Below are 25,624 nucleotides of genomic sequence, written 5' to 3' on the forward strand. Positions count from 1 at the left end.
ACAGGCCTTTTAAGGCTTAATTTTGTGAGAAATCACCATACTGTTTTCCACAGAGGCTACCCTGTTTTATGGACTTAAGAGTAATGTACAGGGTTCTAATTTTTCCACATTTTCCCAACACTTGTTATTTTCTTTTCTTCTTCTGTTTTTCAATAATAGCTATCTTAATGGGCATGAACAGTTTAATGTAATTTGGATTTGCCATTTCTTTAATCATTTCTAATAAGGAATCCTTCCCTCCCTCCTTCCTCCTCCCACACAAATACACTCAGTCATGGAGCCTGAATTCTGGACCTAGGCCTTGTCCCTGAACTCTTTTGCTCAAAGCTGAGCTACAGCTCTACTTCTGGTTTTCTGGTGATTAACTAGAGATAAGAATCTTACAGACTTTCCTGGCTTTGAACTGTGATCTTCAGATCTCAGTCTCTTGAGTAGCTAAGATTACAGGCATGAGCCATAAGTACTTAACATCTTTTTATGTGATTATTGGCAATTTTTATCTCTTCTTGGGAGAAATGTCAAGTATATTCAAACTCTTTGCTCATTGAGATGGGTTGATTTTTAAAGCATTTTTAAGCATTTGGAGCTATCTGTAAACTGCTATTTAATAACACTATTTGCATTTAAAAACTCCTACCTTGATTCATTTAAAAAACTTTTGGTATAAAATTTATATGTAAGCTGATGACTACTAATACATTAAAATCTAATCTTGGCAACTATAGTGGCTGCACTAACGTATTACAAAACAATTACTCATGTAATATTTTCATTTTATGACAATGTTTTTCACTCACTAAAAATTGATTTACATGGATTGTTTGAGGGATAAGTATTATAGGAGGAGTACAACATAATCCAGAACCACAGAACTATATTTAATCATAATGCAGTTGATGGCAACATGAAAATAAAGCTGGTATGCAGACGTAGACAAAGGTTGAAGAAAAGGAAGGTGTATGTAGAAGTCTGTATTGTTAACTGAAGCAGCAGACAAAACAGTATTTCTAACCACTAGTAATAGAGAACTAATCTCCAAGAGTAATATCTGGTTTCCACTATGTAAATTTTATTATTTTTAAGTTACCATTTTACTTAATTCATAGAAAGTTGGTGAAGTGTTGGTTTCTGGCTTCTTGGTACAATGTAAGACCAAGCTTAGATAACTATAATTTATTTAGGTAAAAATAATTTATATCCAAGATGTACAATGAAATTTATATATTCAGAATACATATGACATTGTCTTAAATTGTATTGTTATAAAGGTGATGTACAGAGGGTTATTGTTATATAAGCCAGGTAATGAGTGCATTTCTTTTTGGACATTGTCACCTCTTCTCTCGCTCTCTCCCAGGTTTTCTCCCCCATTTCCCCCTCCCCATTTTCAACATAGTGTCCAGTGAGTACCATCATTATACTTGCTCACTTGTTCTGTGCCTTTCCTTCTGGCATTGTCTTTAAGTATATCTAGGCTTATTTTCAGAGCTCCACATTCTATATTCTCTGTAAATAATTTATAGGTAAGGAAAGATATCATGTTCTTAAATCAAACTGAGCCAGACTTTCATTAATCTGAAACTAAAGTACAGATCTCCATTTCTTGTCAGGATCCATGTTGCTAACTGTAGAAAGAAAATAAGGTAAAAACAAAAGGTAAGTCAAGCAGATTTTTACTGTCTTTGATTAGAAAAAGCATACATTTAAAAATATATTTTTGACTTAATAAAGGTTCTTTTTTATTAGAAAAGCTGAGGCCTCTATACAAAATTCAAGCTTTGAAGAACGTTTTGATTTTAAGGACTAAACTTTCATAAAGATTGCTGATTTTGACCAATTAATTTCATGCTAGTAAATTACAAGGATTACTACCTTAGTGTATTGACTTCACTAACTTTACTAGCACTTACATAAAACCTATGCTTATTTCCAAATCTTCACATGTAAGATTCTTCCTTGTGATACATACCTCTGGCTGGCATTATGGTGGTGCACCCTAGAACCCTACAAGATGTTCTAATTGCTGTGGGAGCTTTTGGTTTCAACTTGTGGCCAATTTGCTTGGTGCTGCCAACCATTCTAGAGCCTGTCTCTCTAACCAAACATGATATGACATTCAATAGTGAACTCTGATGGGTACTATTTTTCCAAATAGGAAAGTAGTAAGTGTACAAAAACATTTTACATGTTAATAAGTGAAACAATTCAAATTTGGAAGTTCACTTACATATTTTTCCATCTTTTTCTAGTTTTTTCAAATGAAGCAAGAGAGTATGTTCAGCCATTTTATGTAAATTCTCAGGAATATTCTAAAAGAATAATAAAGGCAAAAGACAAACATTTTTATTTTCATTCTTTTTAAAGAACACTTAATTTTTTGAAAGCATTAAGGGAAAACAAAATATACACAAAATATAAAAGTTTAACTTAAACACATTTTTAAATAGTAACAAAGTAAAAGATTTTACCTTGTACATGGTTTTACTGTAAGACATTATATTCTTACAGATAAAATAGACTAAGTGCCACAAAAAATGACAGTGTAACTAATTTACTCACTAATAAATTCCTAGTGGTCAACACCATGGCACACAGGATATAATTAATATATACAGATTAAGTAATAAATGTATAAATATTCAGGTTACACGATAATGTCGTTATACAAGGCATGGTTTCCTTTACTTTTACTAAAATAATGAAGTACTGATAACTGTTATCTGGGTAAGAAACATGGCAAATGTTTGTTTTATCCATTAAATTGGGATTACAGTCCTGATGCCAAGCTTGAATAAATCTACTTCCTTCATTTCTTAACTTCTTAAAAACCTTCTACCAAGATGTGCAAATTACCTCAGTCAGAATCCAATGTAGTGGGATGCTGGTGGCTTACTCCTGTAATTATAGCTACTGGAGGCTGAGATCTGGAGATTACAATATGAAGCCTGACTGGGTTGGCTCAAGATGGCTAATTTTGTTTTCTATGGACAATTTTTTGGGGGAAGAGGAATGTTATTGTTTAACTTTCATATTCTATAAAGTGAAATTGCTGGTCTCAATTTTCAACAAGTAGCATTATTTATAAAAGCACCACTTATAAAATTCACAAACTGAGTCTGACAGGATATGGTAGGTTTATCATATAAGGTCTATTAAATAGATTGTTTGAATAGATCTGTGACTATGTACAAGTAATGACAAATTACCTTGTATATAATTTTTACCATGTCCATCACTGTAAATGATTTTTCAAAGTTATCACGAAATAATGTGAGGATTTGCTCTTCTCGATTGTTTCTGTGAGAAATATATTGTAGAATTTTAGCTTCAGCATCATGGATTACTGGGCCATGTCCTGAATTAAAATAATGATGAAATTACCTCAAATAAAAATTTTAAGTAAACTCAAAGTTAATTCACTCTACTTAAAATTAATTCATAGAACAAGTGGTTAAGCATACAAATATTATTTGCTGCAAGAGACATAAACATTTTATATAAAAATAAAATAAAAATTATATGTACATACAAAAAAACTTTATAATGATACAAAATGCATACAAAAAGACATGATAAAAACAGCAACTACAACATAACAATAGGTAATGTTTGTAAAATGTTATGTGGTGGGTGTTACTCACATGCTTAAAGTACACTGTGTTTACAAGAGTCCCATGAAGTCAGTATGACTATTATCACCTTTTTTATAGCACACTGAGGCACAGGTAGGGTAGATGATCTTCCCAAAGTCATACAGCTACATTGGATAAAGCTTGGATTATGACTAGCAATTTTTAAGCATTCTGCTTTCTCTTAACGACAGTGGTCAAATTTTACTTATAAAAGAATGAATGGTAGAAATGTGGAAAGCAGACTAAGATCCATTAAGAATTCACAAGACTGATGATGTGCACTGGTGGTTCATGCTTGTAATCTTAGCTACTACTTTGAAGTCAAGTGCAGATACTGTGAACCCAGTATCACTTGACATTGGATAATCATAGCTATTCATGATAGCAGAAAAGACCATTGCAGGGGCACTGGTAGCTCATGCCTGTAGTCCTAGCTACTCAGGAGGCTGAGATCTGAGGACTGAAGTTCAAAACCAGCCTGGGTAGGAAAGTCTGTGAGATTCTTATCTCTAATTCATCATCAAAAAGCCAGAAGTGGAGCTGTGGCACAAGTGGTAAAGCACTCACCTTGAGCAAAATAGATTAGGGCAGTGCTCAGACCCTGAGTTCAAGCCCCAGGACTGGCACACAAAAATAATCTCACAAGATCCATAGTAGAACATTAAGAATCTTATATCTAGGCTACTAATTCAAAGATTTTTACAACTCAGGTTAAATTATATTGAAATTTACTTACACACAAATCAATATATTATAAAAGCCTAGAAAAGGTATGTTTCAAATATCTGAGAACGGGGATTGGGAATGTGGCTTAGTAGTAAGTGCTTGCCTAGCATGCATGAAGCCCTGGGTTCAATTCCTTAACATCACATAACCAGAAAAAGGCAGAAGTGGTGCTATGGCTCAAGTGGTAAAGTGATAGCCTTGAACAAAAGCTCAGGGACAGTGCTCAGGCCGAGTTCAAGCCCCAGGACTGGTTAAACAACAACAACAACAACAATAAAAAACAAAGAAAAAAACACAAAAACCCAGAAAATAAAAAACCCAGAAAACAACCAAATATCTAAGAACAAAATGTCCCGATGCAGGATAACTTATTCTCACATAAAGAACACTGGGTGCTGGGCTGGGAAGGTGGCTCAGTGGTAGAGTGCTTGCCTTGCATGCATGAGGCCCTGGGTTCGATTCCTTAGCACCACATAAGCAAAATGAAAAAAGCCAGAGAAGAACACTGGGGGCTGGGATGCAGCGAAATGGCAAAGTGCTTGCCTAGCAAGTGCAACATCCTAAGTGTGATCCCTAGTACCTGAACAGAAAAGAAAAGAAAAAAAAAGAAGAAACAGGAAAAAATAAAAGGACATTGGGCTTTGGTTAGATATGGATGATTAGCTCTTAGCTAATTACTTAATAACTCTGTAAGGGAAGTTTGTGTCTCTCCCCACATTTCTTCAGTTGTATGAGGATATCACTACCTGTTTCATTGGGGTTTTTGTAAGTGTAACAGATGCAAAAGCCTCCACATCCTACCTGTTGGGTAGCAGGCTTTAATGCATGGTAGCTATGACTACAGAACATAATTTACATATAAACAACCTCTGTGCTAATAAAATGCCAGTTCGCTGAATAAAACACTCTTAAGAATCTTCTGCAAGCAGCTTTTTAAAAAAGTATTTTTTATTGTAAAGATACTGTACAGAGGGGTTACATCTACATGAGTAAAGTAATGAGCATCTAGCATTGTTACTCCCTTTGTTTTTCCCTACCATCCCTTCTCTCCCCCTCCACAAGCTGTAAAGTTCGTTTTCAACATAGTGTCTTGTACATCTCATTGTTAAAATGGGTCACCCTGTATGCTTAATTCAGCATTTTGTTATTTCCCTTCCCCTCCCTAAATTAGAAAAATGCATATACAAGATGCAGGGCATCGGAATCAAATACAGAGAAAACAGGGGTCATACCACAGGAGGAAACCATACAAAAGAAACAAAAACAAATCACATAGTACATTAAAAACAACACAACAAAGATAAAACATCTTGTGTTCCTATCTTGGGGTTCATTTTACTTAGCATCATCTTATATGGTCATATGTACAGTTTTTGACCTTTTCTGCTTGTCTGATAAGATTATCCTAGACTTATACTAGTTATCACAAATAAGGGAAACCATGGAACCTATGTTTCTTTGGGTCTGGCTTACTTCACTAAATCTGATTTTTTCCCAAGTCTTTCCATTTCCTAACAAATGGGACAGTGCCATTCTTTCTGATGGAGGCATAGAATTAATATATATATATATATATATATATACACACACACACACACACACACACACACACACACACACACACACACACACACACACACACACTACATTTTCTTGATCTATTCATCTACTGAGGGGCATCTGGGTTGGTTCCATATCTTAGCTATGGTGAATAATGCTGCAATAAACATAGTTGTGCTGGTAGCTTTAGTATGGCCTTGTTTCACTACCAAACTCTTTCTATGAAGCCATCATAACTCTCAACCTCAAACCAGGTAGGACTCATCAAAGAAAGAGAACTATAGACCCATTTCTTTGATGAACATTGATGCAAAACTTCTCAACAAAAATTTGGCCAATCGATTTCAATAACTCATCAAAAAAATCATACACTATGATCAAACAGGATTCATTTCTGGGATGCAAAGATAGTTCAATATAAGTAAATCAATCAATATAATTCATCACATCAACAAGAACAAGGATAAGAACCACATGATTATCTCAATAGATGCAGCACTCCTTTATGATGAAAGCTCTGGAGAAACCAGGAATCCATGGAACATTCCTCAATATAATAAAGGCTGTGTATGACAAACCTACAGCCAGTATTATACTTAATGGTGAAATGCCAAACCATTTCCTCTACAAATTCAATCCAATACCTATCAATATCCTAACCTCATTCTTCAATGAAATAGAAGAAGCAATCCAAAAATTTATATGGAACAATAAAAGACCCCAAATAGCAAAATCCATCCTTAACAGAAAGAACAGTGCTGGAGGAATATCAATACCAAATTTCAAACTCTACTACAAAGCCATAGTAATCAAAACAGCTTGATACTGGCACAAGAACAGACCTGAGGACCAATGGAATAGAACTGAAAACCCAGAAATGAACCCACAGACCTATAGCCACCTAATCTTTGACAAGAGAGCTAAAAAAAATAGAATGGAAGAAAGTCTCTTCAGTAAATGGTGCTGGCAAAACTGGTTATAAAAACTAAAATTAGTTGTAGAAAACTAAAGCTAGATTCTTATATATCACCCTGCACCGGAATCAACTCCATATGGATCAAAGACCTCAAAGTCAAAGCAGACACCTGGAAAACATTACAAGAAGGAATAGGAGAAACTCTAGGGCTTCTTGGCATAGGCCATAATTTTCTTAATAAAGACCCAGAAACACAATAAATCAAAGAAAGGTTGGACAAATGGGATTGCATAAAACTGCAGAGCTTCTGCATGGCAAAGGACATAGCTAGCAAGATCAATAGAAAGCCCACGGGTTGGGAGAACATCTTCACTAGCTATGTAACAGACAAAGGTCTCCTATCTAAAATATACTTAGAACTCAAAAAATTAAATCCCCCAACAACAAATCCTTAAAGAAACAACAGCCCAATAAATAAGTGGGCTAAGACATAGAGACTTCTCTGAAAAGGAAATAAGAATGGCCAATAGACACATGAAGAAATGCTCAACCTCCCTAGCCATAAAAGGAATGCAAATGAAAGCAACATTGAGATTCCATCTCACTCCAATTAGAATGGCTAGAAACAAGAAGTCTAGTAACAACAGATGCTGGAGGGGATGTGGCCAAAAGGGAATATTGTTGGTGGGAGTGTAAACTTGTCCAACCACTTTGGAAAGTAGTACGGAGGTTCCTCAGAAGACTCCATATAGAGCTCCCCTACGACCCAGCAATCCCACTTTTGGGCATTTATCCAAATAATCACATCCAAGCAGCTTCTTATTGGTCTAGCTTGAATGGGATTGTACCATGCATCTCTTCTCTTCTCTAAAACAGCTATGAACACATATGCCTTTATAGCTTGGTATTAATCTAAATGCTTAGCTCCACTGTGGGTTTCCTGTCCCTGAGCAGTCTGATTTCATGAGAGAATGTAAGTATACTGATCTGTACTGACAGATCTTTTCTTAGCTATTTGGTTAGAAGCAAGTTAGGTGGACTTAGAAAATCAAGTAATCTTGTTTCTTTTTCCTTCTGGGACTTCTCTCTGAGTACTTTTTTTTTTTTTGTAGTTTGTAGGATGGAGGGGGAGTCATACTATAGAGCAGTGCAATGATATCTGAGATACAAACAACAGGGTTCTTTTTCTGATGAATGGAAATAAATATACTGTTTTACAGTTGCTATGGAAACTACTGATATTTCAATATTGTTAAGAAACTAAAGTTTAGAGGTCAAATGTTGGCCAAGGTGACACAACTAAATTATGGTTCACAACAGAAATCAAGTTAGCCAAAATGACAGTAGCTTTTTCCCCTCCAGCCTCCCCACTCCTTTCACAAAACAAAGAAAAATGTTTTCTTATTTCAATGCAAGCTTATGTTTGTATTTATTAGTGTGCAGACATTGACAAGAACTCTCCTTAAGGTTATTATTAATGTAACTGGTGGTGGCCTTCTCTTTAATTGCAAAGAAGGGATGCTTCTCAAGTAAATGTAAATCAAAACTACATGAGCTTCTATCTCATCCCACTCAGATTGGCTATGATCAAGAATATAAACAGCAACAACAACAATAAAAACAACAAAGGCTGGTGAGGATGTATGTAGAACAAGGAACCTTTACATACTGTTGGTGGGAATATGAATTAGTCTGGCAACTATAGAAAACAATATAGAGGATCCTCAAGCAATAAAAACAGAACATTGTATAATCTAGCTATACCCACTCCTGGGTATAGACTTGGAGGGATCAAAGTCAGTATATAATAAGATATACCTGCGCATAGATGTTTACTTTAGCAATATTCTCAACAGAAATGATATGGAATTAGCCTAGTGATCAATAGATAAATGTATAAAGAAGATATGTATGTGTGTATATATCTATCTATCTGAGCAAAAGCACCTATATATATATATATACACACACACATATATTATATGCTTTTGCTCAGTTATAAAGAAGTACCAAATCATTATCATGTTAAGGAAAAATGGATGGAATGGAAGATCACTATGTGAAGTGAAATAAGCTAGACTCAGAAAGACAAATATTTTGTATTTTTTCTCACATATGTAATCTACATTAAAAACAAAAAACAAACAAAACCATCCTATCAAAGAGAAGGGTGACTAAGGGTGACTAATAGGAAATTTATTTCCAATCTCACCTTCTTTTATCCCTTCCTCTCTCCACAACACTAGTGGGCAGAAGGGAAAGGTGAGGGGGATTGTAGGTAAATATGATCATAGTATTATATACATGTATGAATCTTTTATAAAATCTTTTAATATACATCACTGAAAATATAAAAAGTATTATATATAAATATATATATATGTATATATATATATATTTCTTCAAGGATGAATACAGAGACACAAACCAAAATGAACATTCATTGTTTGCCAGATTAAAACTTACCCACCTGGATATATAATAGCAGCTTTGATTTTCAATAACGCTTTTAGGGAGTTCATATAATCATATAGGTCTTCAAATATAGTTGTTCCCTCCCCAAGGATGCAATCCCCAGAAAAGATAGCATTTTCCTCTTCCAAGTGTAGAGCCATGTGGTCATCAGTGTGGCCAGGTGTGTAGATAACTCTGGTTGAAAAAAACCTCTATCATTAAACAACAAAATAACAAATAGACTCTTCATGGAGAGCAAATGTTGAAGTAGAAATTATTCTCTGTCCTTATTTTTGGACAAGACATCGATAAATAATGCCAATGTGCTGCATAAGCAGCTCTTTTTTTTGTTGTGCCCACTGAACATTAGACTATTTTCTTCATTAAAGTATGTATCTTTCAAGTGCAAATTTAATGCTTTCTCACCTTTTCTTCTTACTTTATAAGCACAAGATAACACATTTGGAAAGTAGGAAAGTACTTAGAGATTAAAATCAGCAATCATTTCCATTACTTAGAGATAGTGCTGTACCATTTGAGACTTGCCTTAATCTGGCATTTTGCTGGTTATATGGATATGGAATCTGTGGACTTTTTCCCTCAGGAAGGCATTGAGCTGTGTGAGTTTTAGGTCTCAGTGTCCTGAGTAACTAGGATGACAGGCATGAGCTACTGACATCCAGCAAGGGGTGGAAAGTCTTAATCTGCAAAATTAGGTATAGATAAGTGTAGTAATCAGTACTGTGATCCCCCAACTTTTAAGATAGAATACTCAATAAAGTACTTGCTACTGTCTGCAGCTATCTATCCCATTCACTTGGCCTAGGACTGGATTGCTATAGAGGAAATGCATTATCAAGAATAGTTAAAATAACTGGCATAGTAGAAAAAACAGGGTATTGATTTGAAAGAACATTACCTCATTTTCCCTTTTTTATTCAACTGTTAATCTACTTGCTTCTTTATAGATATTTACTACTTAATAGGATAAATATTCAGCACCTTCTATATGCCAGAAACTGAGGATTTAAAGATGCATTGCCATCAGCCTGTGCTGGAGAACAGCTAGCTAGTTATCAAATCTATATTCTCTTTCTCCTGGACATGGTACAAAATAGTATTTTCTAGGTTTCCTACAGCTACAGTGACCCGCAGCGTAACTGCTTAGTAACACCTACCATGCTCTTTTCTACTTACTGGACTGACTGAGGTGTGCATGGCAACCCTGAGAGCCAGGTGCAGGTAAGTGTGGAATCATTAGATGGAAGGCACCCAAGTCTCTAGCCTATCTGACAGCCACTGGCTAATCAGGAACCTTTTGTGGACTTTATGTGAATTGCAATACACTGTTAAGCCATTACCTAATTGCAAATTGGTTTGCTATGGCAACAAATATTAGCTATGACTATGAATTTAAGGAGCTGATTACTTTTGAATAATGTATCTACCCACACATATACAAACTATAATACAATTTAATAAGTGCTTTAATGAATTAACATAAATTACATGAAAGCTGGAGCAGTTAATTCAGCCCAGAAAGATTTTTCTTTTTTTTTTTTGGTCCGGTCGTGGGGCCTGAACTCTGGGCCTGGGTGCTGTCCCTCAGCTCTTCAGCTCAAGGCTAGCGCTCTACCACTTGAGCCACAGCGCCACTTCCGGCTTTTTTCTTTTTGCTTATGTGGTGCTGAGGAATTGAACGCAGGGCCTCAGGCATGCAAGGCAAGCGCTCTACCACTGAGCCACCTTCCCAGCCCCCCAGAAAGATTTCTTGATGTCAGTAACATGTAAAATGTGTGTATGAAGAATAAGAAAAGAATAAGAGAAGTGTCTATCTGGTAAAGGGGAAGATTTGAACCCATGAGCTAGGTCTAGGATTATTTGCATATAGCCAATTGTGTCTGTGAGGGAGTGGTGCCAGTTAAGACCAAAAACAAGGGCACCAAAAACAATGTAGCACAATCATGAATCGTGAGAATAAGCATGATGTAGGCAGTAAGCTCATGAAAGTTTTCAAGTAGTAATGTGTATGAGGGGTAAACTGGGAAGCAGGGAGCCTGGAGACAGGAAGGTAAAGTAGTAACTAATAGTGGTGAGTGTGAAGAGGGGACAGCACCAACAAATATATCAGAAGCAAAAACTAACCTGATTAGGGATATGTGTGTGTGTGTGTGCATGTACATGTATGTGTGCAGGGATAGTAAAGGTGAAGAACAGTTAAAGGTGAAGGGTAATCCTGAAATGTCTTTCTTAGAAGAATAAGTACAGTCCTAAGCACAGAGCAAAGGAGGTATTCTGGGATCAGAAAGTATGTATAGATGATAACTGTATGTAATTCAGCTTTGAAATTACTGAGTTTGAAGTACCTGTCTGAACTCTGCTCAGGGGTCAGAGGGGTATGAGTCTGGCCTAGTATTTATTCTAAGTATGAGTCATCTTTCAAAGTGAGAACAAGGGAAAGCCCTGAAGTGAAATATAGGTAGGAAAAGTTAGTTTGTGTGTGTGTGTGTGCATGCATATGCGTGCATGCATGTGCACTGTTATTGGGGCTTGAACTCAGGGCCGTGCACTCTCACTTAGCTAGCTATTTTCACTCAAGGATGGCACTCTACCATTTGAGCCATGCCTCTACTTCTGGTTTTTTTGCTAGTTAGTTGGAGATAAGAATTTCTCAGGTTTTCCTGGGCTGGCTTTGAACTGGGATCTTCAGATTGCAGTCTCTTGAGTAGATAGGATTACAGGTGTGAGCTACTGGTATCCAATGGAAATGCTAAGTTTTTAAAGTTTAAATTTTACTTATGTAAAAAGAAATCGTAGTCTTCAGGACTAGATGCTAGGCTCAAGTGGGAGAAAGCCAGTCATGAACAAGAAAGTTGAGCAAGGGGAGAATGTGGAAACAGGTGACACTGATCAACATACATTATATTCATAAACTGCTTCGAATGGTAACTCCTTTGTATAACTGCTTAAAGATAGTAAAAAAAAAAAATTAAAAAAAAGAGAGCTAGCGAAGCAAGTTGAGGTTTAATTCAAACCCTAGTACAAAAATACAGAATTCAAAGAATCAAAAAGGGGATATAGAAATGAAAAAAAGTCTTCCCTTTTTTGGTTTCTTAAGCAACTAATTTTCTTTCCCCAGAGTACTCAATGTTATCAGATTTCTGTTGTATCTTTCCTAAAGTATTCGCATATAGGAAAATATGCCTCAGTTTGCCTTTCTTGCTTCTTTATGACAGATGCTCACCATTCCTTAAGAAGATTAACTTACTTTAGAGTGGCTCCCTCAGTCTTAATCACATCTCCATCCTTCAGATAAACATATTGTTGGTCTCCATTTCCTATAATTTCTTCTTTCTGAGGGTTCCGTGGAAGTTTTTTGATGCAATAGGTAGTGTCTAGTCACACAATTTATAAAGATATGTAAGATACATTGTTAATGAGTCAACCTTTAAAGAGATCAGTTTACAAACAGATGACTTTTATTAATGACTGCATAAAATATTAACATTAAGATAATAGAAAAATGGGTTAATTATAATAGTTTATCTCTGGAATGTATTTTTTTAAACATTTCAACAAAGCTTTTTTTTTTAGGGGGGGGGTCCGGTCGTGGGGCCTGAACTCTGGGCCTGGGTGCTGTCCCTCAGCTCTTCAGCTCAAGGCTAGCACTCTACCACTTGAGCCACAGCACTACTTCTGGCTTTTTTCTTTTTGTTTATGTGGTGCTGAGGAATCGAACCCAGGGCCTCATGCATGCAAGGCAAGCGCTCTACCACTGAGCCACCTTCCCAGCTCCTCAACAAAGCTTTTTTACTCCTATTTCCTTTATTTTCAATAAAGCTTTTTTAAATTTAATTTTTGAAAATTCTCCCATGATCCTCTAGGTCTACATAAGTCTTTGTGACTTTTTTTTTTGTTGGTCATGGGGCCTGAACTCTGGGCCTGGGCACTGTCCCTCAGCTCTTCAGCCCAAGGCGAGCACTCTAACACTCAAGCCATAGCACCACTTGTGGCTTTTTCTTCTTATGTGGGAATCCAATCCAGGGCCTCATGCATGCAAGGCAAGCACTCTACCACTGAGCCACCTTCCCAGACTCTTTGTGACTTTTTAAATCATTTATATTTGTATAAATTTCTGAAAGCAGTTTTTAATTATCTCAGTGAGCTTTGATATCAGGATGGGTATTGAAGAGGCAGTTATTTGAACTGGATACTTCTTTCTAACTAGAAACCTGCCTATCAAAAAATCATGACGGTAGTTAACGAAGTTAGCATACAGCTTGCTGTGAGTGTTGAATAGAAGCTCCAAACCTGAAAATGAGATGTTAGACCTTGAAATACATTTAACAAACACTACTCCTCACAGAAATGAAGAGAATCCATTACCTAACCAATCAACAACTGAATTGGTTATCCAACTAACATAACATGTACAGAGAATACATGAACTTAAAAACTGCCATAATTGAGGAAATGAAACTTACATATGGGGAACAGATGCTACACTCAGTACTGTTTCCAAAACACTAAAAGAACAATTCAGCTAATAAAAGAAACAATTCAGAAAAAGGAGAAACAGTAAAGGATTCAGAAATGGGAGAAACTGAGGTGTGATTTATAGGATAAGCAGGATGGTAAGGGTATAGAGACAGTCCATGGGAAGAATAGCATTAGTAAAGGAATGAGAATGAGCTTGCTGAAAGTGTGACATCAATGTTCCCAACTTGTCTAATGCAAAATACTATTGATAGGCCAGATGAGTTCAGGTCATGGAGTCCTTAAATTGCCTTTTACAGAATAGAGGAGTTTATACATTGCTGTTGTATTCACTAGATACATTTAAAAAGGAAATTTATTTAGTATTTTTATTTTACTTTTTAGTATTTTAAAATAGCTGTACAAAAGGGTTTCAAATTATGGGTAGGATGCATTACCCACTTTTAAATAAGGTAGTGAGAGGGTGTTAACAGGTTCAGTATGGCAACTGTAAGTAGGGACAGTAAAGCTGGAGGATCAGACAGAACCAGGAGGTGGCAGCTGTAATAACTCAACTGAAGATAATGAATACAGTGACAGCACTAGAAACATGAAGGGAGAAAAAAAAAAAACACCCCAAATTAGAACTGACAAGGCATAGGGATCAGCCTAACACAGTAAAGAAGATAATAAACATTGAAATATAAACATAAAATAGCAAACAGAACTTTCCAACCTCAAACTCTTTTATTTTGTATCTTGGAGATTGAAGGAAAAAAAAAACAAACGTTTCTTTGGGAACTAACATTACATAACAGATTAAGATGGTGGAACTCTAATGCTTTTAATCAAAATAATATTTTTAAGGCCTATCATTCCAGCACATGGGAGGCAGTTGAAGGAAGATCATTAGTTGCAGGCCAGCTTGGGGCTTTGTAGGGAGACCCTTCCCCCAAAAAACAAAACCCAAAGCAATCACCATTATCTCAGAATTACGCAACTATGTCACTCTCTAACTTGTGTCCGTTTTCAAAATTATATGTAAACAAAAATAAAACAGCCTATTCATAAGAGACTCTAGAGGAAGTCCACAGTACAACTGTGCCTTTTTATCTGTACAACAGTAGCCTTTTACTAGGATCAAGAATTGTACAACTATCACTGCTATCTAATTTGTAAGGTCCCCCAAAGAAATACTGAGCCCTGTGGTAGCTACTTCCTATTCCTTCCTTCCTAGCTTCTGGCAATCACTTTATTTTCTGTTTGTTATAATTATCTTAATAGGAACCAACCTAGGCTATCTAATTGATGGCCTGTAACATTACTGGCAATATGCTAATCATTTAAGCTGATACCAATGTGATATTGTTTGTGAGTAATAATTTCTAGTTAAAAATACATCTTACACTGGGCAATAGTGGCTTATGCCCACAAACCTAGCTGTTCAAGAGGCTGAGATCTGACTATCGTAGTTCAATTCAAAGCCAGCTGGGGCAGGAAGGTCCATGAGACTCTTGTTTCCAACTAAGTATTAAAAAAGCCAGAAGTGGACCTGTGGCTTAAGTGGCTCAAACCTTGGGCAAGAAAGCTCTGAGTTCAAGTCTTAGGACTGGTGCACACACATACACAAAATCTTAATTGAATAGCATAAATGTGGATACTTGATTCCTTTGATTCAGATGTGCAATATGTGGCAGAGACCCAACTTCAGTTGCAAAAATGATACTTAATTATCAGATAATTGTAATATATATTTATAATATTTGTAAAATATGTTTTACAAGTTTTATTCAGAACCAAACCAAAGCAGAATATGCAAGCAGGCCAGGACTTTATACTTATCACACAGTAAAATTCCATCTCCCTGTAATTCACTGTGAGTTCCCAAATATCTGATTGTGCTTGAAAGTTCTGTAATGAAGGTGCTTCACATTGACTGTCACTTATAAGTGGCATTTACATATCTGGTGTGGCTTATAAGAAAAATAAAGGTAGTTGGCACTGCAGAGTACTTAAAAGAGTTATACTTTACCAACCATTAAAACTATAAAAGAATATGAAGCAAAATAACAGTAAAGAAAATGGGCAAAAATGCTGATTTAGAATTTAAAAAATTAAAAAAAGAGTTAATCAATTGTAGTCCCCAGCTTTGAATTCAGGATTTTGACTTGCTAGACAGATATTATATTATTGAGCCCCATTCCCTTTGTGCTTTGTTATTTTTTGGTCTGGGGCTGCTGGCCTCAGACCAAAATCCTCCTATCTATGGCCTCCCACATGGCTGAGATTATAGCTGAGCCACCATTCCCATTCTAGGACTTAGAAAATGAAGAAATAACAACTTTTGAAGAAAGATACTTCTGCACAATTTCAATGCTAAACCATCCAAGGTCTTCAAGTAACTTGTCTAACTCCAACATTTCAGAAAGAATACCTCTTCTCAAGACAAGCATAACTTAGTTTCCATAAGAAGCAGTGTTAGATTTCTCCAGTGTTTTCTTTAAATCAATTGACCATATAATGTGTTATACAAATATTTATTACTCTGTATTAATCCAACACTATTTTAACTTAAAGGAAATGGGTCAATGTCTGTTAACAGGTGAAGGGACAAATAAGTTATGGTAATACTTGGCAACGAAAAGGAACAAAATGACTGATACCTGGAAGATGGGCGCATTTCAAATTGATGACAAACGAAAGCAGAAAAAGAGCGTGATTATGTATTCTTCCACTATGTGTGGCTTTACAATAGGCAAAGGTTATCATACTATGAAAGACTGAAGATCAGTGGTTGAGAGGCTAGATGTGAGAGGGGTCTCTTTGTAGGTGTTCTAGGGCTGGGTAGGTACTTACATTTGTTAAAATGCACCAAGTTCTACTTAAAATGGACACGCTATAGGTACGTAAATTAAAGCTCAGTGAAGCTGATTTAGTTAAGAAAAAAGTGAACCATAAATATTTAAGTTTTCAAAACTGACATGTGTCAAAAGAGAGTTGACCGAAGTGACAAAACCAATTAAAGAATCCTTGGAGTAGTTTAACTTAGTGTAGTTGTTTGAAATTTAGTATATATTGATTAGAGTGGGAAAAGTCGGGCTGAGAGATTATGAGTTCCTTTGGCAAACACTTCCCTCGTATAATGAAAGCTTCACAAGAGCGGTCTTTTTGTTAACCAATAAATCTTTTGTGCCAAGAACAATATTTGACATATAGTAGTCATCTTAATGAATGAATGAACCTAAGTGTATGAAGGTGGATTAAAGAAACTTTTCCTTTTCTCTTTTGTCAAAATTGAAGATAGTATTCAAAGCTTACTAATTTCCAAAAGTACCACTTGAATATAAGCTATTTAGTAATAGTTTATGGTTTACTTAAATTAATAATAGTTTATGGTTTGCTTAAATTATAAATCATTTCCCAAACATAGCTTTCCCCAATGAGCTTAAAGCTTTCTGATTACCATTATTGATGTCTTTACAAATATCTTCTATGCCTCCAGAATGATCCTTATGCCAATGAGTCACTAGGATCTCCTGGATTGCTGTGTTAAATTCAGCCAGAGCTTTCTTTAAACAGCTGATATATTCTGGAATTGAGGGTTCTCCAGTGTCAATGAGGATTCTCCTGAAAATTAAATGGAAGATAACCCCAATTGAAACAGAGTTAATATTAGTACATTCAAGAAGCCATATAAAGTGTTGAAATTCAAGAAACCATATGAAGTGTTGCTTTTAACATGATTGGTAACTAGTTATATTTGACTGTACCTTAACTAAAATAATCTCACTTCAAGAAAGTTATTTGAGACAAGTAACAACTAAATATAAATCTGCATAAAAAGAACAACAGTAACCTTGAATACCTGAGAGAGCTAACAACCATGACACTATTCTAATTGTATTCTTCATGACAACAGTTTAAGGTAGGCATTTCATTATTATAATTACAAGTAATTTGTCCAATGTTACTTCACAAATAAATAGCAGAATCAGGTATTCTGATGTCAGAATTATATTCTTACCTACTTCTAGATCCTTTACAAATTCTTCAAATATATGAAACAAAGATATGAAACAATTTGCTTCAATAGCATCCCGAATGAAACTTAATTTTTGGCATTAGTTACCTAATCGAACACTGAAGTTTTATATTTGTGCCCTTATACATCAAAAGGTGGAGGGGCCGGGCGCCAGTGGCTCACGTCTGTAATCCTAGCTACTCAGGAGGCTGAGATCTGAGGATTGAGGTTCAAAGCCAGTTCAAAGCCAGCCCAGACAGGAAAGTCTGTGACACCTCTTTATCTTCAATTAACCACCAGAAAAACCAGAAGTGTCACTGTGGCTCAAGTGGTAGAGTGCTCGCCTTGAGCTGAAGAGCTCAGGGACAGCAGCCAGGCCTAGAGTTCAAGACCCATGATCAACAAAAAACAAAAAAAAACCCCAACACACCAAAAAAACCAAACAACAAAACAACAACAAAAAAACCAAAACGGTAGGGGGAAGTGTGGGGGATCAATGAGTTTTAGCTGTTGAGGTTTTTAATTAGATAAAATATTATATATATATATATATACATATATATATATGTGTGTGTGTGTGAGCCATCCTTATGATTTTCTTTATGAGCCAGTATTTCTGTTTTCCTGAACAAAAGAAATCAGTGGTATTTTCCTCAAGAACCAACTCATGAGATTATTTCATGATGTTTCAGAGTAATACCTCATTAATTTAGGCTAAGATTAGACGAAGTATGAATCATTTATCATTCAATCATTAATAACTGTGTATAGAATATTATGTGCCTTTATTTTTGAAAGCACAACAAATACCCTGCTTTCTAGTGAAAGGTGGAAAGGGGGAACGAAACAATGAAAGTAACAAAAGGCATTTTTCAGAGCATTAAAATACAGTACACAGACAGGAAGTAACTGGATGGCTATTCTATAGTAGATGTAATTGTTTCCCTGAAACCCACAGTTAATTAGAACAAACTGCCTTGTTACAGTTAGATTGGAGCAAGCAGTTCTGGTCTGCTACTATACAATAGAGGGACTATAGACGACAATAATATACTACACAGTTAAAAAAGCTAGAAACTGTGGAGCTGTGGGTCAAAGTGGTAGAGTGCTAGCCCTGAGCAAAAGAGCTCAGGAACAGTGCCCAGGACCTGAGTTCAAGCCCCATGACCAACAAAATAAAATAAAAGAGCTAGATTTTGAAAGTTTTCATCACAAAGAAGTGATCAGATCTTTGATCTGATTTGAACATTATGCAATATAACATGTACTAAAGTATAACATGGGGTTCTATTTATATGTACATTTTTATGTTTTTATGAATCACAGTAAAAAAATTAACTGGCCTCTCTCTGGGGATGAAGATGGTAACCTTATGGCTAGATGGTCTCTCTTTGTATCTTAAGCTTTGTATAGAAGTAAATGGACGGAGAGAGACTCGACAAATGGGACTACCTTAAAATAAAAAGCTTCTGCACAGCTAAATCTATCGCAACCAAGCTAGAAAGACAACCAACTAATTGGGAAAAAATATTTACCAGCAATATATCAGACAAGGGGTTAACATCCTGTATATACAGGGAACTCAAGAAACTAATCCCTCCCAAACCTAACAAACCAATTACTAAATGGGCAAGGGAACTAAAGAGGGACTTCTCAAATGAAGAAATAAAAATGGCAAAGAAACACATGAGGAAATGGTTCATCATCCCTGGTGATGAAGGAAATGCAAATAAAGACAACCCTGAGATACCACCTTACCCCAGTCAGAATGTCCCACATCCACAAATCAACCAACGACAAATGCTGGAGGGGATGTGGAGAAAGAGGAACCCTATTACACTGCTGGTGGGAATGTACACTTATACAACCACTTTGGAAAGCAGTCTGGAGGGTCCTTAGAAAGCTAAAGATTGACCTCCCTTACGACCCAGTCATACCACTTCTAGGCCTCTACCCTGAACAACAGGAACCAATATACAAGGACACGTGCACCTCCATGTTTATTGCAGCACTGTTCACAATAGTTAGGATATGGAAACAACCCAGATGCCCCACCACAGATGAATGGATCCAAAAATTATGGTATCTATACACAATGGAATATTATGCAGCCATTAGAAATAACATAATAATGGCATTTGCAGGGACATGGATGGAGCTAGAAGGAATCATGTTGAGCAAGGTAAGCAAAGAGCAAAGAGACAAACGGTACCTGGTCTCCCTGATAAGTGGATGCTAAATCCAAAATGTTAGGTGATACGACAAAACTAACAGGACTTAAGAAACAAAGAACTCCCACTCATCTGGTTGAACCACTACTAAATATGCCCATGCTGATCACATGTATGGTGTATAACATGTGTACACCGTTATATGTTATAGACTGTGATAGACAATTTGCTCCAGGAAAGTTAGAATGAACTTGTGACTTTAAATGAGCACCATTATTCCACAATACTGTGAAATTCGGGAAATTATGTAATTACTTAATCACAATTTTTTTTTTTAAAAAAAAGAACCTTGGGGAAGGTAGGGAAGGAAGGAATGGTAGGGGGAAAACAATGGAGGGGGTAACAATGCTCAATAGGAAGTGTACTCATTACCTTACTCATGTAACTGTAACCCTCTGTTTAGTATCTTTACAATAAAAAAGAAAAAGAAAAAAAAGAAGTAAATGGACTTCAGAAAGTGAACTATCTGGAAATAGTAAATAGATAATTAAGGGAGCACTGTAAGGTCATGTTGAATAAAAATGTAAGGACTGCAATGGTTCAAAGAATATTTACAAGGCATAATCAATATGACTGGAAATGAAAAAGACAATGATTCTGAGGATGTGAGGTGGAATGTTTGGGGTGTTATCAGCAAAGACTATAAATACTAGGGTGAATTTGAACTAAGCTTGATTTGGGTCATGGGCATTTTTTTTGCCGGTCATGGGGCCTGAAATCTGGGCCTAAGTTCTGTGCTTGTGCTCTTCAGATCAAGGCTAGTGCTCTACCACTTGAGCAACAGTGCCACTTCCAGCTTTTTCTGCTTATGTGATGCTGAGGAATTGAACCCAGGGTCTCATGCATGCAAGGCAAGCACTCTACCACTGAGCCATATTATATTCCCAGCCCCTCACAGGGCATTTTGATAGCATTTCTAGCCATCTTCCTTTGCTTTTCCTGCACAGAAATTTATTGGATTGTAATATATTTTTATACATTTATTTATTTATTGGTCATCTTATACTCTCTATCACTATATAAATGTGAGGCCCATAAGGGCAAGAATCTTTTTTTTTTTTTTAATTTAATTTTATTTTATTTGAGAACATACTGTACAGAGGGGTTACAATTACATGGGCAGGATAATGCATACATTTCTTACCAAGCATTGCAGCCAAGGGCAAGAATCTTAACTGTTTGATTCTAGGAATTTAGAGACTGCCATATTGCTTGGTCCTGTGTACATTTGTTCACACTAAATTAGAAACATACAAAACATATACCTTGTAGCTCACAATCCTAGATTTTGACTGCCTCTAGTAATGTGTGGTTATTTGGTGCTTATTTACCCCAAATTCTTGCTGCCCTTTAATCAACATCAGTCAGATTATTTTAGTTTTCTCATCCTTGAGAAGAATCCTTCTATGTCTCGGATCAACTTCTCAATTTTTTTCATACCACAAAGCCCTCTTACTATTTTTTAATTGTTGCTTTTCTCTCTTTCTTTGAAACAGATTTGAAATATCTGGCAATATAAACCTGAATTTAAAATTTTTGTATGTTATTCAAAAGTCATGACAAAATTAGCAGGATACACAGTTTTGCTATAATCTAATAGCACAGAAAACAGATCTTTTAGAACACCTGTGCAGCTTGTTTACAGATCAAAGTCTGAGTAATAGCAGACCTCTGGCAGGCACTAAATGTGGTTCCTAGGCTTGTTTAGATTTTCTGATCGTTCTGTCTTGGCTTAACAAAATTGGGATTGGCAAAGAAAGGACAATGCAACTGAAGATAATAGGACATTTACAAGTCCTAGAGTAAACAATCTACTCAGACTAGGGATGTTGTAAAACCTGAAAAAAATGAATTTATAGCAAGTATGAAGAGTAGTAACAAGGTCCTTAAACAATATTTTGTATTCATATGGTGATTAAAACCCTTGGGAACATTTATAATTATATACTTTAATCTTCAAACCAATTCTAGGAAGATATTGGATAGAGTAAGAAACTAGACTGGAAAGACTCAGTGACTCCTTACAGCCAGCAGGAGATAATGGCTGTAGAAAGGATGCTGCTTAAACACTTGGGAGTCATTCTACAAAAAAACTTCAAAAACTTCAGTTCTATACTAGAAATGTTCTCTTTCTTCCTAATAAAGTTATTTCACATGTAATGTGAATAGTTATAGTGGATTATGTTCTGTCATCTTTACATGGCTTGGTTGACTTTATTCTTCATGTTCAGAGACAATATCCTCATGTCAGGAAGCCATTTACAAATGCTAGGTACACTCATAAAGGGTTCAAGAAAGGAATGTAAATGAATCAGTAAAGATTTATGGCTGATTTATTCACCCTAACTTTGTACTGGCACATAATAATAGTCTGTAACACAGAGAAAGAGTTAGTGGGATCAGCTTCTTTATAACTATTTTATAATGATAGCAATTACCTGGTGTCTGTCAATTTGCTTTCATTGTTACAAATCATTTCACATTTGGTGAGCATATACAACCCAGTGTTGTATAGGTATTATGAGGAAAACAGAAGAATTAGATTGTATGTTTCAATACACTAGAATTTTCTTTTCTGATATGTTTTCGTTTAGATTTCGTGTAACCCTCATTGTACAGGTACACAACATGAGAAATGACCATCTTGTTCAATCTCATACAAGCAAACGGAGTAGATTCTAATCTATGCACTGTAGGGTTTTAACTGTATTGGGACCATTTCCCTATTATAAGATATAATCTTAGCTCAGCAATTTTGATAGGAAAGGTTAAATTGAAGCCATTAGAGGTTCTTGAGGAAGTTGGGGCTATCATTTGTTAATTCCAATGCTTACTGGGTATCTACCTATTAAGTACATACGTATTCAAGTGCCATCTACACACTAGGGAATCATTAAGTGCTACTAATGCTTTTGTGAAATGCACTTGGCATCCATAGGCTGGCTGGTTAGAATGATATCAGACCAAGTAGTTATCTAGCAGTCCTATAATCATAATCAAGAAAACTAAGAAAATATAAGCAAATACTGTACTATTGGTACAGTATAAGGCTTTGTATTAGGTGTTAGAGATTATTAATTCTTCATTTAATTTATGCTTTAACGGGACATGTAAGTTTTATGTAATACATTAAGCTCCTCACACATGCATATCCCTTTTCTTATTGTTAAGTATGGAGTGATAGGTCAGTGTTTTACATTGACCTACCAATCACAGAAGGATTCCATGAGGAAATGCCATTTCAAATGAGCTTTCAAGGACAAGTGAGGTTAGCCTTGAAGAAACGATAGGTGGAAGAAAGAGAAGGAAGTATGCACAGCTCTGAGACAGCCTCAGCTGAGGCTTTACAGGTGGTCCTGGAGTGAGAATTCTGATGAGCCTGTGGAGGCAAGTAGGGGCCAGAATATGCAAAGCCTTTCAATTTTCATTTAAAAACACTACTCTGGCTGTGGGTCAGGGAACAAATTGAAAAGTGACAAAAGTGGATGCAAAGAAGACAGGGCTGGTCATTACAGAAGCCTATGCAAGAGTGGTTGACAGGGTGACAGTGGATAGGAAGAGATCTTCACAATGGCTTGGATGTGTGCTAGGATATAAGGAATGTCCAGGAGGAAACTTAGGCATTTTCCTTGGTCCATGGACCAAGGGAATGATCCTGTTTACTAGAACAGGGACCACTGGAGGAGGGCAGGGAAGACTGTGAGTTCATTTTAGGAAAAATTGTTTCAAGTGCTATGAGTCATGTGAGAGATTTAAGAAAGCATAGTCTGAAGGTCAAGTCTAGCTTTTGTCTAAATTGGAGCAGTAAATTTGGGAGTTAAGGATTAACAGCATTCAAGGAAGAAGACAAGAGGTAAGGAATACAGTATAAAAACAAGAGGTGTGGATTGCATTTTGAGGAACTCAAAGATCTCATGAAGATAAAAGAAATGAAGAAGAGCAGGTAGAGAGCCAAGAGGATATCCTGATGTGGTGTTAGAAAGTCAAGGAGGGAACAAAACATTGGATTTAGTGATTCAGAAGTTACTTGTGGCTATAGATCTGTTTTTCAAAGTGGCTGCTATCTTGGAACATTTGACTTGGATCCAATTAATATTATTTACTTAACTTTTACACTAGAGTAGCATTATCTGCCCACTGACTTATCCTAGTTTAACTATTCAGAGACACAGTTTAAATAGTCCAAGTTCACGTGAATAATAACTTTAAGATGGGAGTTCATGAATCTGCTCTTCCTTCAATTAGTTTTAGGTCTTTTAGAGTCTCTTTTAGCACACTTTACTATGTTAAGAGAATCTAGCGTTTAAAGATATAGTCGGTATATACAACATGGTCTTTATATACTAGCTGATGTCTTCATCTGGTTTTCAAACCAATTTCAAACAGATTGGCCACCCTAGGGTCATCTGAAATCTGTTTCAAGTCTGAAGAAAACTAGATTATGTTGCATTTGAGATCCATACTGAGGGGAGACTAGGATAATTTTTAACCTTTGGCTCTGAATTTAGCGTTAGTTAAAGATGACACACTGGAGAGCGTGGATTTACTGGCTGAGGGAGATCAGTTTCTAGCTATACTCTTAAGAAATGTGGGATTTCTTTTTGGCTTAATTCTCTTAACTTCCTACCGTCCAGAGGCAGCCAAAGGTTCTTGCTGGTTCACAGTGGACTTAACTTTTTGCTTCCCTGACTTAACAACACTTCCAGTCCCTTCTATCTGCTGCTGCTTACATTCTATCGAAAGAAGGTTAACACACCAGGGATTGTAAACGAAAATTCAATAAGCTTGTCACAGGTCTAAGAAAAAGCAAAATCAGTTGTGTGGTCAGATCCTCTTTCCCCCCTGGCTGCTCTTTTGGGTTTTACACTTAAAATGTTGGAACCAGGAAAATCTCGCCCCCTGCTGCAGAGATAAAGACATGGCCTTGGAGAAAAACGATCGGTTTTTGTACGGGGGGGGAGAGGGGGGGATGGGTTATTCGCGGGGCAAAACACCAGTGAGCGGCGGGCCCGCGCAGGGAACGCGCTCAACTCCTCGGTTCCAGGCGATTCCACGGAAGCTCGGCCCCCACGCACGCAGACACCACCCGGCGAAGCAGACTGGGCTGCAAGAGGAGGGTTGAGGAAGCCGAGGTGGTGTGGTCAGTCCCTGGGCCCCGAGATGGCGGGCAGGCTGCGGGCCGGCCAGGCCGCGGCGCTCCCGCAGCCCACGCCCCGCCGCCCGGCTGCGGCGGGCGGCCGGCGCGGCCCGAGTTCCGCGGTCCCGAGCAAGAGGTTAACGGGGAAGGGCGGGACGTTTACCTGGAGCCGGTCCCCACCAGGTAGGTGTTGGTGCCCTGCAGGGTCATGGGACCCGGGTTACAACCCAGCACGCGCACCACCCGACTGGACAGCCGTTCGATGCGCTGCAGCGAGACAGCCATGTCCGCCTCAGCCGCCGGCCGCCCGACTGCGAGCGGAACCCAGCGGCGGCTCGGGTGGGCGGGGACAGCGTGCACGTACCACCACGCGAGCCCGGAGGGCGGAGCACAATAGCGGAACCAGGGCGGGGCCAGAGGCCACGTGACGCAGAGGGCCCCCGCGGTGCGAACTTGGGCAGAGGGGGCGGG

General features: G+C 37.1%; 1 protein-coding gene across 1 annotated transcript; it reads right to left on the reverse strand.

Annotated features, from left to right (window-relative positions):
* Positions 1-1,484: 1,484 nt before the first annotated feature.
* Lactb2 (lactamase beta 2) lies at positions 1,485-25,485 on the reverse strand. The gene is made up of 7 exons (XM_042666669.1): positions 25,317-25,485; positions 17,228-17,391; positions 12,557-12,683; positions 9,305-9,483; positions 3,207-3,355; positions 2,228-2,309; positions 1,485-1,625 (listed from the first exon to the last, which is right to left on the reverse strand). Exons 1-7 carry the CDS (start codon positions 25,436-25,438, stop codon positions 1,582-1,584), a joined length of 867 nt encoding a protein of 288 aa, XP_042522603.1. The 5' UTR covers positions 25,439-25,485; the 3' UTR covers positions 1,485-1,581.
* Between the last annotated feature and the right edge of the window lie 139 nt (positions 25,486-25,624).

This window comes from Dipodomys spectabilis, unplaced genomic scaffold, assembly GCF_019054845.1.
Source record: "Dipodomys spectabilis isolate Male_0828 unplaced genomic scaffold, ASM1905484v1 ptg000015l, whole genome shotgun sequence".
Lineage (NCBI taxonomy): Eukaryota > Metazoa > Chordata > Mammalia > Rodentia > Heteromyidae > Dipodomys > Dipodomys spectabilis.